Source organism: Choloepus didactylus, chromosome 10 (assembly GCF_015220235.1).
Source record: "Choloepus didactylus isolate mChoDid1 chromosome 10, mChoDid1.pri, whole genome shotgun sequence".
NCBI lineage: Eukaryota > Metazoa > Chordata > Mammalia > Pilosa > Megalonychidae > Choloepus > Choloepus didactylus.
In genome coordinates this window covers 111,617,445-111,629,747 of record NC_051316.1, presented here as the reverse complement: position 1 = coordinate 111,629,747, position 12,303 = coordinate 111,617,445, and the positions used below count along the sequence as shown (strand labels likewise).

At 41.5% G+C, this 12,303-nt stretch overlaps 1 protein-coding gene across 2 annotated transcripts in view; it reads right to left on the bottom strand.

The window, feature by feature from the left end:
* Positions 1 to 12,066, bottom strand: part of PTGR1 (prostaglandin reductase 1) — a 38,005-nt gene extending 25,939 nt beyond the window's left edge. For both annotated transcript variants that reach the window (XM_037798029.1, XM_037798030.1), the window contains exons 1-5: positions 11,949 to 12,066; positions 10,517 to 10,632; positions 9,018 to 9,063; positions 8,026 to 8,082; positions 3,112 to 3,279 (exon numbers count right to left, since the gene is read on the bottom strand). In XM_037798029.1, the coding sequence (XP_037653957.1) occupies positions 3,112 to 3,279; positions 8,026 to 8,082; positions 9,018 to 9,063; positions 10,517 to 10,622 (377 nt within the window). In that variant the 5' untranslated portion in view covers positions 10,623 to 10,632; positions 11,949 to 12,066. The remainder of the gene's footprint in view (positions 1 to 3,111; positions 3,280 to 8,025; positions 8,083 to 9,017; positions 9,064 to 10,516; positions 10,633 to 11,948) is intronic.
* Positions 12,067 to 12,303: the final 237 nt, after the last annotated feature.

Below are 12,303 nucleotides of genomic sequence, written 5' to 3'. Positions count from 1 at the left end.
AGATATTTCTCAGAAAGATAGTTTCTTTCCCCTATAATTCATTCATTTCACCCCAAAGGTCTTCTCAGCAGCCCAGTGCCATGGGTCCAGGTAAAAGAACACATAGGAAATGAATATGACCAGCTACCCACCTCCCCCCTCCCTGCTCCTAGATAGGAATAAAGATGATGTGAACCAGGGAGGGAATGGACAGTGGGCTGGAAGGGGGCTGCATCCTGTCCATCCCCAGGCTAGACCCCAGGGGAACAAGAAGATCGATCTCCCTTAAACTTTAGGGATCCAAGAATAAAGGGCTTAACCCTTCCCAGGTAAGTCTTAGGGAGATGGTAATGGTGCCATATCCACCAGGTAGATACAATGATACAATGTACCTAGGCATGAGAGGCTCAGAGAGAGCCCCTTGTATGATATGGAAGAACTTCTGAAAGTTCCTCATATCACCCCAAGTGGCATATTGGAGTCAGCTTGCAGAGAAAGAAGTACTGGGCAAGAATGCACTATGGACAGTACTGATGGGGAATGGGTGGGGACAGCTCTACACCTTAGTGGATTGCCAGCCTGGAACAGAATGTCACTGAGAACCCAAGGGGAAAAGTTACACTTTGACAGGAGACCAGCGTAAGACCAAGATAGGTCAAGACCAAGAAGTTGTTTCCCCCCTCTACAATTGTGTTAGATCTTGGAGCTTTCCATCAACTCTAAAAAGAAAAGAAAGTGGGAATCTCGTGTTTTAAATCTAAATGAATTTGCAGTTTTCTGTTATTGTACCAGCCAAAACAAAGACTTTAGATAGAAATGAAGTTCAGTAGTAGAAAAGTTTTAGGTTGTATTTATGTACCTCCCAAGTCTGAGACAATGGAATCCATATCCATTATTGTGATTGTTAAGCTACTTTTAAAATTGTGGACAAATTCATGTAGAGTTATTTCTGTATAAAATGGAAACTACAAATTGGCATAGTTTTAGTTGACTCATCCTCTGGCTGTATTAGGCGTCCATGAGAGTTGGGCATTGAAGGGAAGGCAGTGGGAGATACAGGAAGCACTTTTTCTTAAGACTGAAATATCTAATATTCCCTTAACATGTGATTCTCAAAAGATGGATGGAGGACCACCTGTCTCAGAATCATCTGGAGTGTTTATTTAAAATTTAAATTCCCAGGCCCTACTCCAGATCCACTGATTCAGAAATCTGGGGACCTGGAAAGTCAAATTTTAATAAGACTCCAGGTGATTCTCATGAATGCTGGTAACTGAAAAGCTGTGCATTAATAAATGCTGATACCAGAGGTTGCTGGGCAAGTTAGCCTAACTCCAAAAGAGAAACAGAAGGTACATTTTCTGTTTGTGTCATTCCACCCACCATCAACAACAATGCCATTCCCCCAGGCCACGTTCTAGGTTTTTCCAGAGTCTCCTTTCAATTAGACATATCAGCAAGATACACAGGCCTTTCCCAAACACCAATCCCATTTAAAGGTAAAATGGAGCTAAGATGGAGAAACCATGTAAAGTAATCCTAGAGGAAAAATTAAAGGTACATTTTGAACTAAGGGAAACGTGATGGAATCAACAGGTTGGAGAGCAAGACACCTGAACTCTTCCAACTTAATTGAGAAGAGAGAGAGGCCCTATTGAAGGAAATGATGTAATACTTTGGGTGAATGTTAAATCTGTGGAGCTTGGAGAGCTGAAAGATACCCTAGGTTGCAAAATGCACTTCTTTTATTGTCTATAGCAGAGATCCCAGAATTCTTGAAAGGTTGATCTACCCCATTGGCAAGTGGCTCAAAATGGCATGAATTCTCAGAATGGGTGGTGTGTGGCTGGAGGAAGCCAGAAGTATGTGTGGCATAGCTCCTCCCCTTTCAATCATTGATAACCACTGGCATAAAGTTGATGGGAGTAAAACTGTACTCCTTAGGAGCTTGGAACAGGTGAATATAAATGTATACATGAATGAATATATTATCTTCTATTTCAAGGGTCAAGGTCTCCTAATATTTTACAAATTACTTTCTCCCCAGCTAAGTCAGGGAAGACTTGCTCTGAGGTTTCCTCATGTCTACCTTCACTTCTGCTGTCCTACACCTGGCACACAATCTAGAGAGAAGGATGGGTAGGAAAACAAAGAGGGAGGAAAAGTTCTCACTAATGGAGGGTATAGGGCAGGCAGGGAAGATGGGGAAGTGCTGCGGTTTGTTTAGTGTCCACTAATTGAATGTAAGAAGGTAGACAGCATCCTCTAATTTCATATCTCTTGGCAGTATCAACTCTGAGGAGACTAAGTTAAATAAGAACTTGGGGTTAATGGGAGTGTTTTTTTGTTAGAGGCCGATGTTTTGGGGGTACATATTTCCACTTCATTTTTTAGAAGTCCTTCGAAATGTAAAAATGGAAGAGGGAGGGCAGATGGGAAGAAGCAAGGAAGGAAGAGAAAGATCACACAACAGAAAAAGAAAGGAACTAAATGAATTCTGGGCTAGGAAAGTTTTGGAGACACCAAAAGGCAATGACCTTGCTTCTCCAAGGCACTAAAGGAAACTTGATATCCAAAGTTCAGGTGGGGACTGGAGAATGGGCACAGGATAAACAAGGAGTCTTCCTGAGGGACAAGGTCAAGGTAAGCTTGAGTATTTTAGATCTGTCCCAAGCTGAGTGATTGTACAACTCAGATGTGTATAGAGAAAGGGTGAGGAAGGACAGATAGTTAAGAAAGCCCAAGCTAGATTGAACCTACTTTCCCTTCTTTAACTCTGAACTGGAGGCAAATATGAGTGAAACCAAGATCACCCCAGGGACAGGAGGAGCTGGTTCCTTTGTGCTACCATTTGCCAGCTGCCCAGAAGGGATCATGACCCATGTTGCATCTCACTGTCATTGCTATCTCCATGTGCCTGGAGCTCTCTGATCAGATTTTCCCTCTTTCCTTCAGTCCCAAGGCTAACTGTAGCCCATCCTGCTTCCTTTCTTAGTCCTACCATCTACTCCAATCAGCCCCTAAGCCTATAATGGCTCAAATCTCTTTATGTTGACCAAGTTCTGGACAAACCATTTTAGAAAATCAGAATGTCAAGTATTCAAACAAAAGAAATGTATTCATGAAACTTACCCTGGCATGCCAATTGTCCCCAGAGCTAAAGATACTGGTAACGTGTCTGGCCACTCTGCGAGCAGCTTTTCCAGCCCTTTCCCATCAGAAATGGAATGCGTTGTCCAGCCTGAATGAGCCAGTACTATAGTTCCTGTTGGATAGGCTGAGTTTTTACTTTCCACAACTCTGAAAAATAAAGCACATTAAGATGTGAAACTTCTTCCCATTCAAGGGATGCTGTGTGTTGTGTTCACAAAAGGGCACTGAGGTTGACAGTCCATGATTGTTAAATACTCTACTACATCTCTCCATCTTTATTCTTAGCCATTGGCCTCTCCTCCTCCTTGGAAGAAATAGGGGCCATCAGAGAGGAGCTCTCTCAACTGGTCCAGCAGCCCTGTCCTCATCTCTTCTGTCTAAGATGCATCTGTCCTCTGACTGAAAGTGCACTGGGTACCAGCCTTTTCTGTTCTTTAGGGGCCGCCCTCCATCCTAGTCTTCTTTCTCCTGAATCTTTAACATTTTCCTCTCTATTATCCCTTTCCCTAAGCATTTAAATATGCTGAATTCTACCATGTTCTAGCCCCATCCTCTCCCTACCTCCTCCCTTTTCTTTCTTTTACAGCCAAGAAAGACGGGAGAAACCAGCAGACACCACCATGTGCTGTACTGCAGAGGAGGCAAGGGTCACTGGCAGCCAGTCTTCGGGAAGAAAGTATCACTCGATGATGCCTTGATTTGGACATTTTCACAGCCTCAAAACTGTAACACAACCCATTTCACAGTATATGCTTGAGCAGCATAGGAAACTAAAACACTACTCTATTCAACACTTGATCACACAAAACTCTTTCCCCATTAGTTTCCAGGATACCAATCTCTCCCAGCTTCTCACTGCCCTCTCTAAGCTGCTCCATTTCTCTTTCATTTACTGATTCCTTTTCTTTTATCTTCTCCCACTCTTACCATTTTTTACTGTCTTCCCCTAGATCATAAAGTTATATAACACATGTTCTTTGTAGGAAATTTAAAACATAGAAAGTAAAAATATTAGTCCTAATCCCACAATACAAAGATAACTTCCGTTAACATTTTGGTGTATTTTATAGCAATCCTAGTGATATATTTAAAAATACATATTATATGTATTTATATAATTGAAATAATTTTGTATATAGTTTTCTCTCTCAATATTATACCAGTCTGTATAGCTTAGACTTTTTTCCATGTTAGTAGAAATTCTTCAAAAACTGTAATAAATTTATTACTCCCCTATTATTACATGTAAGTTATTTCTGGTATTTTTCCTAATTTGAATTACAAATCAATTAATATTCATAAATATGAACTTATTATTTCTTTAGGCAGTAGTTTGATAAATGGAATTACTAGGTAAAAGAGTACTAAAACATTTGTAACTCTTGCTGCATATTGCCAAATTACTTTCTAGAAGGTTATATCAGTTTCTGCTTCCACCATCAGTGTATGAATGTACCATCTCATCATCTCCAAAACTGGGTATTATCTTTTACAAAATTGTTGCCAACTCAGCAAATACAAATACATGTTCATTTCTTTGATTACTAGCAAGAAATGTATTTACCTATACGAAGAAACTGTTTATGGGACATAAGATAAAATGAATAAATGGAGAGGCATATCTTGTGCTTGGGGAATTTCGTAGGTTGAATTATGTACCCCCAAAAAAACGTTCTTAATCTTAATCCATTCATGTGGGTGTGAAGCCATTGTAAATAGGACCTTTTGAAGATGTTATTTTTAGTTAAGGTGTGGCCCAACCGAATGAGTTGGACCTTGGTCCTCTTACTGAAGGTTTTATGAAGGGAAAGCCATGTGCAGAAGAAAAACCTGGTAGTCAGCAGAACCTGAAGGAGAAAGGAAAGGACTTCACCATGGATCTCAAAGATTGCCAGCCAGCCAAAACACTACCAACCCCGGGAGGAAGCCAGCCTTCTAGCCTGTGAACTGTGAGCCAATAAATTCCTGTTGTTAAGCCCAAGCATTCTGTGGTATTTGTCATAGGAGCCAGGAAACTAAGACTTTTCAATTCCAGAGAGTGGGGTGCTGCTATGACAAATACCTAAAAAATGTGGAAATGGCTTCGAAATTGGTTAATGGGTAAAAGCTTGGAAGAATTGTGAGGCACTTGATAGAAAAAGCCTAGACTGCTTTGAAGAGACTGTCAGTAGAAATATGGATGCTAAAGTTACCTCTGATAAGGCTTTAGAAGGAAATAATGAATTTTTAAACAATGATTGGACAAAGGAGAAAGATCCAAATATTTGTAACATTAATACCCCTGTGTTGGTTTGAATCTCTTATGTACCCCATAAAAGATTACGTTCTTTTAATGCACTCTTTTGAGGGCAGACCTATTGTGGGAGGGATCTTTTGATTAGGTTGTTTCCATGGAGATATGACCCACCTAATTGTGAGGGGGGCCTTTTTTTTTTTTAATTCAGTTTTATTGAAATACATTCACACACCATACAATCATCCATGGTATACAATCCACTGTCCACAGTATGATAACATAGTTATGCATTCATCACCACAATCTATTTCTGAACATTTTCCTTACATCAGAAAGAATTGGAATCAGAATAAAAAATAAAAGTGGAAAAAGAACACCCAAATCATCCCCCCATCCCACCCCATTTGTCCTTTAGTTTTTATCCCCATTCCTCCACTCATCCATACACTAGATAAAGGGAGTGTGATCCACAGGGTCTTCACAATCACACTGTCACCCCTTGTAATCTACATTATTATATAATTGTCTTCAGGAGTCCAGACTGCTGGGTTGGAGTTTGATAGTTTCAGGTATTTACTTCTAGCTCTTTCAACACATTAAAACCTAAGAGGTGTTATCTATATAGTGCGTAAGAATGTCCACCAGAGTGACCTCTTGACTCTATTTGAAATCTCTCAGCCACTGAAACTACTTCGTCTCATTTTGCATCCCCCTTTTGGTCAAGAAGATATTCTCAATTTGTGGGTGGGACCTTTTGATTCAAGGTGGGTCTTAATTAGTTTAATTAGTTTACTGGCATCCTCTATGAGAGGATAAAAGGCAGAGACATTTTTGAAGAGAGCTCAGAGACGCTTAAAGAAAAAATGCCCAGAGACATTTTGGAGACAGCTGTTGAAACCAGAACCAGGAGAGAAGCTAAGCGATGACACCCAGAGCTTGCCCCCAGGAGAAGCAAGCAAGGACCCCCCAGGAGCTGAGACAGAAGCCAGAGACATTTTGGAGAAGGCATTTTGAAACTAGAAGCCGGGAGAGAAGCACCAGCAGAGGTCACCATGTGACAGAGGAACCCGGGATGCCACTGGCCTTTCCTCACAGAAGGTATCTGCCTCTTGATGCCTTAATTTGGACATTTTCATGACCTTAGAACTGTAAATTTGTGAACTAATAAATCCCCATTGTAAAAGCCAATCCACGTCTGGTATTTTGCATTCCAGCAGCTTTAGCAAACCGAAACAACCCCTAACATATAAGAAGCTTTTACAAAGCAATATAAAAGATGCTTCTTTTATATAAAAACCTAATGATAAAGGGCGAAAGACATAAATACATAATCCACAAAAGAAAGCAACATACAAATTCATGGTTAACTTACAAAAACAATCTCAACATCACTAATAATTAATGAAAAGGAAATTAAACTAAATGCAAATTAAACTGAAGTATCACCATTCATCTCAGATTACTATGATTGAAGGTAAGCAGTGGGCATAGGAATGAGTGAAACAGGCCCTTCCATCTGCTTTTGGTGGGAGTAGATACTGTACAATGATTTTGAAGTGCAATTTGTCATCATCTATCCAAATTTAAAATGTGTATCTCCTTTGACCTAGAATTTATACTTCTGGAAATTTAATGTGAAGCAATACTCACCCAAATGGGCAAAGAATACATAGGCATGGCATGCACATACAGATACACACATGTTCCTTGAGGAATTATTTGTAGTAGAAAAAAAAATTGGAAACAATTGTTATCAGTAGTAGATTAGTAAAATAATGGAATACAAAGGAACAATTTGCAGCCATTAAAAACTACGTCATATATTTATATACTGTCAACAAAAGAAACCCATGACATATTGTTAAATGAGAAAAGCAACATGTTGAAAGGTATGTAATCCCATTTCAAAAACTATAAATATTAGTATGTGCACTCAACTACATTTGAGTTAATAATATATTAATAATATTAATATTAATAATAGTCATCTATAAAGATTCAGATGATGGAGAAGCTTTCAGTTTCCAAGAAATAAATTTTTGTTTATTTTAATTTTTACAATAATCATGAACTGGACGGATACCATTTTTTAATACTTAAAAGTAAGGGTCCAGATATCCCTAAAGATTGAGAGAAGGATCAGATGACAGGGAGAAGTTGTAACTGAGAAGTTAGGATTTAACAAATGATTATGACTACTGAATCATTATATAGATATTTCTTTTTAGTTTCTAGTGTATTAGAATAGCCAGAAGGAAATACCTGAAATTGCTGAACTGTAAGCCAATAGCCTTGATCTTTGATAATGATTGTATAACAGTATAGCTTTTTTCTTGTGACCTTGTGATTGTAAAAACCTTGTGACTGACACCCCCTTTATCCAGTGTATGTTTAGATGAGTAATAAAATAAAGACATGCATGGGAAAAAAAACTAAGGGTAGCAAAGTGAACCTGAAATGATGACAATTTCATATCCTTCTCTTCCTCCTAATTATTCAGGAAGAGGGCAGGATTTCCCAGTTTGCTTCAAACATCAAACAGACAGTGAACCCAGCAGGCTGAAGAAATTGCAGGAATAATGGAAATAAACAGGGCCCAGTAGGAGGGTAAAGAGGAGACATGTTTTACAAGAGCTGGGACAAATGGAAATAACTACCTGGCCACTTGCTGCCCCATCATTGCATCACCCTCCTTCAGTTTTTTGGATAGCAGTCTGAAAAAAAAAAATCCATTCTTAATACATAAGAGCACATAGGAAAAACTAGAGAGTTTAAAGCCAAATAGAAAACTCCCCCTGCCAGGGGAGTGTGTATGTGGAAATGGAACACAGACAAGGGCATCACAACTGGGTGAAATGTAGGAGGAAACTGTTAGAGGCAATTCTGCTCTATGACCCCACAGAAGCACTCTTGGTAGTATTTTTTATGTAAAATGAACTTGATGATCATACCATCAGTCCAATTGTGGATGAGTTTCTACCAATAACTTTTAAAATATAACCCAGGTACCACTGGTACTTATTACCTAAGATGCTAGCCATACAAAAAGGGATGCTTGTTAACATTTTAAACTATTTTTCACTTTAGATTTGAATCTTTATTAATGAGCTATGAAAAAATTATTTAAAAGAATGACAGCTCTATTATTTACCTAGGCAAACAATTATTGAGGAGTTGGCTGACCATAAGGCTATTATTTTCTCCCCTTTCTGGGTTGTTTGCTATTTGAGGACACACATTTGAATTAACTGCAGATTACTGAAGTTAAAATACAGTTAGATGGAAAGCAAGAGAATCTGATTTTTAGTCTTAGCATCTCCCTCTACCCAAATATTTGCCATTAGTGAAATGGACAAATTGGAGCTTGGCTTCTTTTTCCTTTTAAATATTCTGGGAACACTTATGGTGAGCAATTAAAGGCCAATTGTGCACAGGAGATAGAGATAGACATAAAATAAAGGGGCCAGGATACTTCCTCTCTGAACTTCTTAGACATTTGCCTGCAAAAGATAAACATCCATTAATCCCACCACTAACATACTGGGAAAAGCAGAAGGAAAAGTTTTGAATCAGTTGGATGCTTTAAATTTTGAACTACTTCAAAATAGGGTCCGACACAAAAGAAGGATTTTTAGGAGAAAAATAATACCTCATGTAAGGATCCACGGTGAGGAACAAAGCTTCAAGCAGGACCTCTGCAAAATAAAGCATTCCACAGCCAGTTAGAAATTCAAGTCTTGATGCCTTTGTTGTTTGGGCATTCTAGATAAAATAGATAGTCTTTCGGCCACAGGGCTGGCTTCTCATCTGTACTTTCTATTGAAGAGACAAGAAGGGCTCTCATATTTGGTTCAGCCCAGTTCACCAGAATGATGATGGTGATGATGATGATTAGTTCAGCACTCATTCTATGCTTTATGTGGATTATTTCATATGATGGTCTCAACAACCCTATGAGATATTCAATTTTTATTTCCATTTTATCAATGACGAATTTAAGCTTAGGTTAAGTAACATACCCAAGACCACATCTGTAACTATTATGTTACCATGCTCACATAAGATTTCATTACCAGCCCCAGTTAGCATTAAAGAATATTCATTTTGCTGTTGTGGCTCTCATGCACACATTCTCTGGAATTTGGAATCTGAGTTCTGGCCATCACAATTCAGATAGGGTGATAACTTTGTCATGCCACTTGATTGCTTCCTGTTTTCTCAAAAGCTTACCCACATAATGTCTTAACCTACATATCACTAAGCTGCTCCACTAAACTAATCTCCAAACATGTCATGGGGTGTGTTGCCCTCCCTTAGAATTCTTTTAGGTTTCTCTTGTCTCCACTTTCCCCAAGTGGATGGGAGGCTCCTCAGTGAAGGACTGGGACTTTTCCCTCTTTGTCTGCTCACACACATAGTCTGAGCTCTTTGCACAGGGCTGGTGGGCAGGGCTAAGCTCACTGTCATCATCAGGCTCACCAAGACAGAGAGGACATCCTCTCTGTTGACTGGTCACAATCATGCAAAGTACTGCACTCAAGCACGAATTTCAATAATCAAGAAAGCAGATGTCTGGTGAGACATCCAGGCTTCATACAAACAACTTTGAAAAGTCTCTCTGGTGGATTGCAAAATGGCAAGACACCTCCTATCTTGTGTGCTGGCCTTTTTGCCACTCCTCCCTTTAAGATGTCTGTTTCTCCACCCCTTGAACCTGGGTTTGGCTGTGTGTCTTGCTTTGTCTAGTGGGATATTAGCAAACATGACACAAACAGAGGCTTGAGAAGTGCTTGTACAATTGGAGCTTGCTAACTCCTGCTACACTAGTTGCATGAGACCACTGTGAAAACAAGGTCAAACTAACCTACCAAAAGGTCACATAGGAGAGAACTGGGGCATGCACCTTGGCAGAAAGCCTGCTAACAACCAGGCATGCGAGTGAGGCCCAACCTAGAGCTGCCATCCAGCCAAAATGAGACCTACAGAGAAAACGCCCAGCTTAGCCCAGCCGAAACTGCCAACCCATAGAATTGTGAACTAATAAACAGTTGTTGTTTGGCCACCAAGTTTTGGGGTAGTTTGTTATGCAGCAAAGTCTAACCAATACAGTCAGTCTCTTCCAACTCTGAAATCGTGGGTATGACTTACCTCCATTTTTTAAGGGTGGGAGCTCAGTGGTCTTCAACTCAAAGTCACTATTAGTAGGGAGGCCTTCAAAGTGCTTTTTCAGGGTCCAGCTCTTAGCACGAACCATCCTGAAGCCCCTAGAATACAGTGAACACATAGTTAACTGCCATGAAGTGACTGGATTCTTATGGCTCCCTAGCCATTGCAGTGAAGTCCGACAGCAGGGTCCACCCATTATCATTTAACATCAACCACAGCTATTTAGTATTTACCATGTTTCTGGTGTTATGCTAAGCACTTCATATGCATCATCTAATTTTATTATCATAACTGTCCTATAAGGCATTATTATCATTGCCAGTGTACAGATGAGAAAACTGAGGCTGAAAGAAATTTCCAAGACAAGGAAAATTGTAAAAGGTTCCGCAAATTCTCCCCAGCCACCTCTAGGGTTTCTCTGGAGACACCAAACAGAGTGCTGCCGGGCAGGAAAATATTCCCAGTTTCTCGCCTCCGGTGAAGCGGATCGTTAAGAAAAAAAGTTTCAAATACAAAGAACTTTCAGATGGATAAAGCAACGAATCCTCAGGAACACCTGGAAACCACAGGGTGGCGCCCCTTTCCATGGCTCCAAGGAGAAAATCAAGGATTTGTTTGGGTTTAAACTTTCCTGCACGTTAACACCCAGAGCTGCCCTGAGCTCTCGGGCCGGGACATTCTGTTTTCACCCAGTTCCCTCGGAGCAGCGCCTCCCCCACTACTGACTCAGCTGCAAAACAAGGCCGCAGCGGCTGCCGATTTCACTCGGTTCCCGGGACGGGTGCCCGCAGGAGAGGGGCATATGTAGACCGGACAGGACACTTTCGTATTGCAAGAGGAGCGGTTGAATCTGCAGCCCGGCTGTTCCTTCTTATTCCTCTTCCCCAAAAGACAACTGCTGAGAATTCCGCACTCGCCCTGAGCCCAGAAGCTCCCCTGGCAGGGGCACGGCTGCAGAGGTGGATTCGGGAAGAGTCCCACCCACCTGAGCAAGGCGCGCCGGGTGCCCTGCACACTCGCCCCTGGCTCCCAAGCCCCTCGCCCCACTCCATCCGTACACGTATCCGTTAACCACCACCACCACCACCCCCGCCCAAAACTCTGCCCCTTATTCCTGCTGTGCTGTCTCTCAAATTCCTTGGCTAGCCCGTTCCCCAGGTGCAGGCAGGTACGGGGTGGGCTCGAATGCAGCCAGCCGTTGCCCTTTGCTCCAGCATTTGTCTCCGACCTCTCTAAGAGCCTCGAAGTGACGGAGGCATCCGTACATCTAGCTTCCAGGTTTCCTCCGAGTGCAAGATGAGCCCCACAGGTTATTCAAAACAACAAGCAGGGAAGCAACGCGCAAACGCTGCGGAACAAGGGAGTCTAGAAAATCAGTAGGAAAAAAGGAGGCGGGGGGTGGATGTCAACTTACAAGAGTCTGCTAGTTGCAAGACTTAGAGAAGATGGCTGCAACCGCGTAGTAGCGGGCTCGGGCTGGGATTTAAGGCGGATCCTAGGAGAGGGCGGGGCTTCCCCCAGGGGTGGGATTCCCTCCGGGAGGGGTCGCGGGCTGGAAAATCAGGTTCCTAGAAATGTCTGCGTGGGATTGGGGTGGGGCCGCTGAGAGAGGAGAGGCTTCCAACAGTAAAAGCCTGCATCGGAGCTCTGCCAGGTGCTGCTGTAGCTGCACCCAGAGTCTTAATGACGAACCGGGCTAACACCCACTCACCTTTCACTGGCCAATGCAAGGATCACTAACCCTGTGACTCCTTCATAGACTCCCTTAG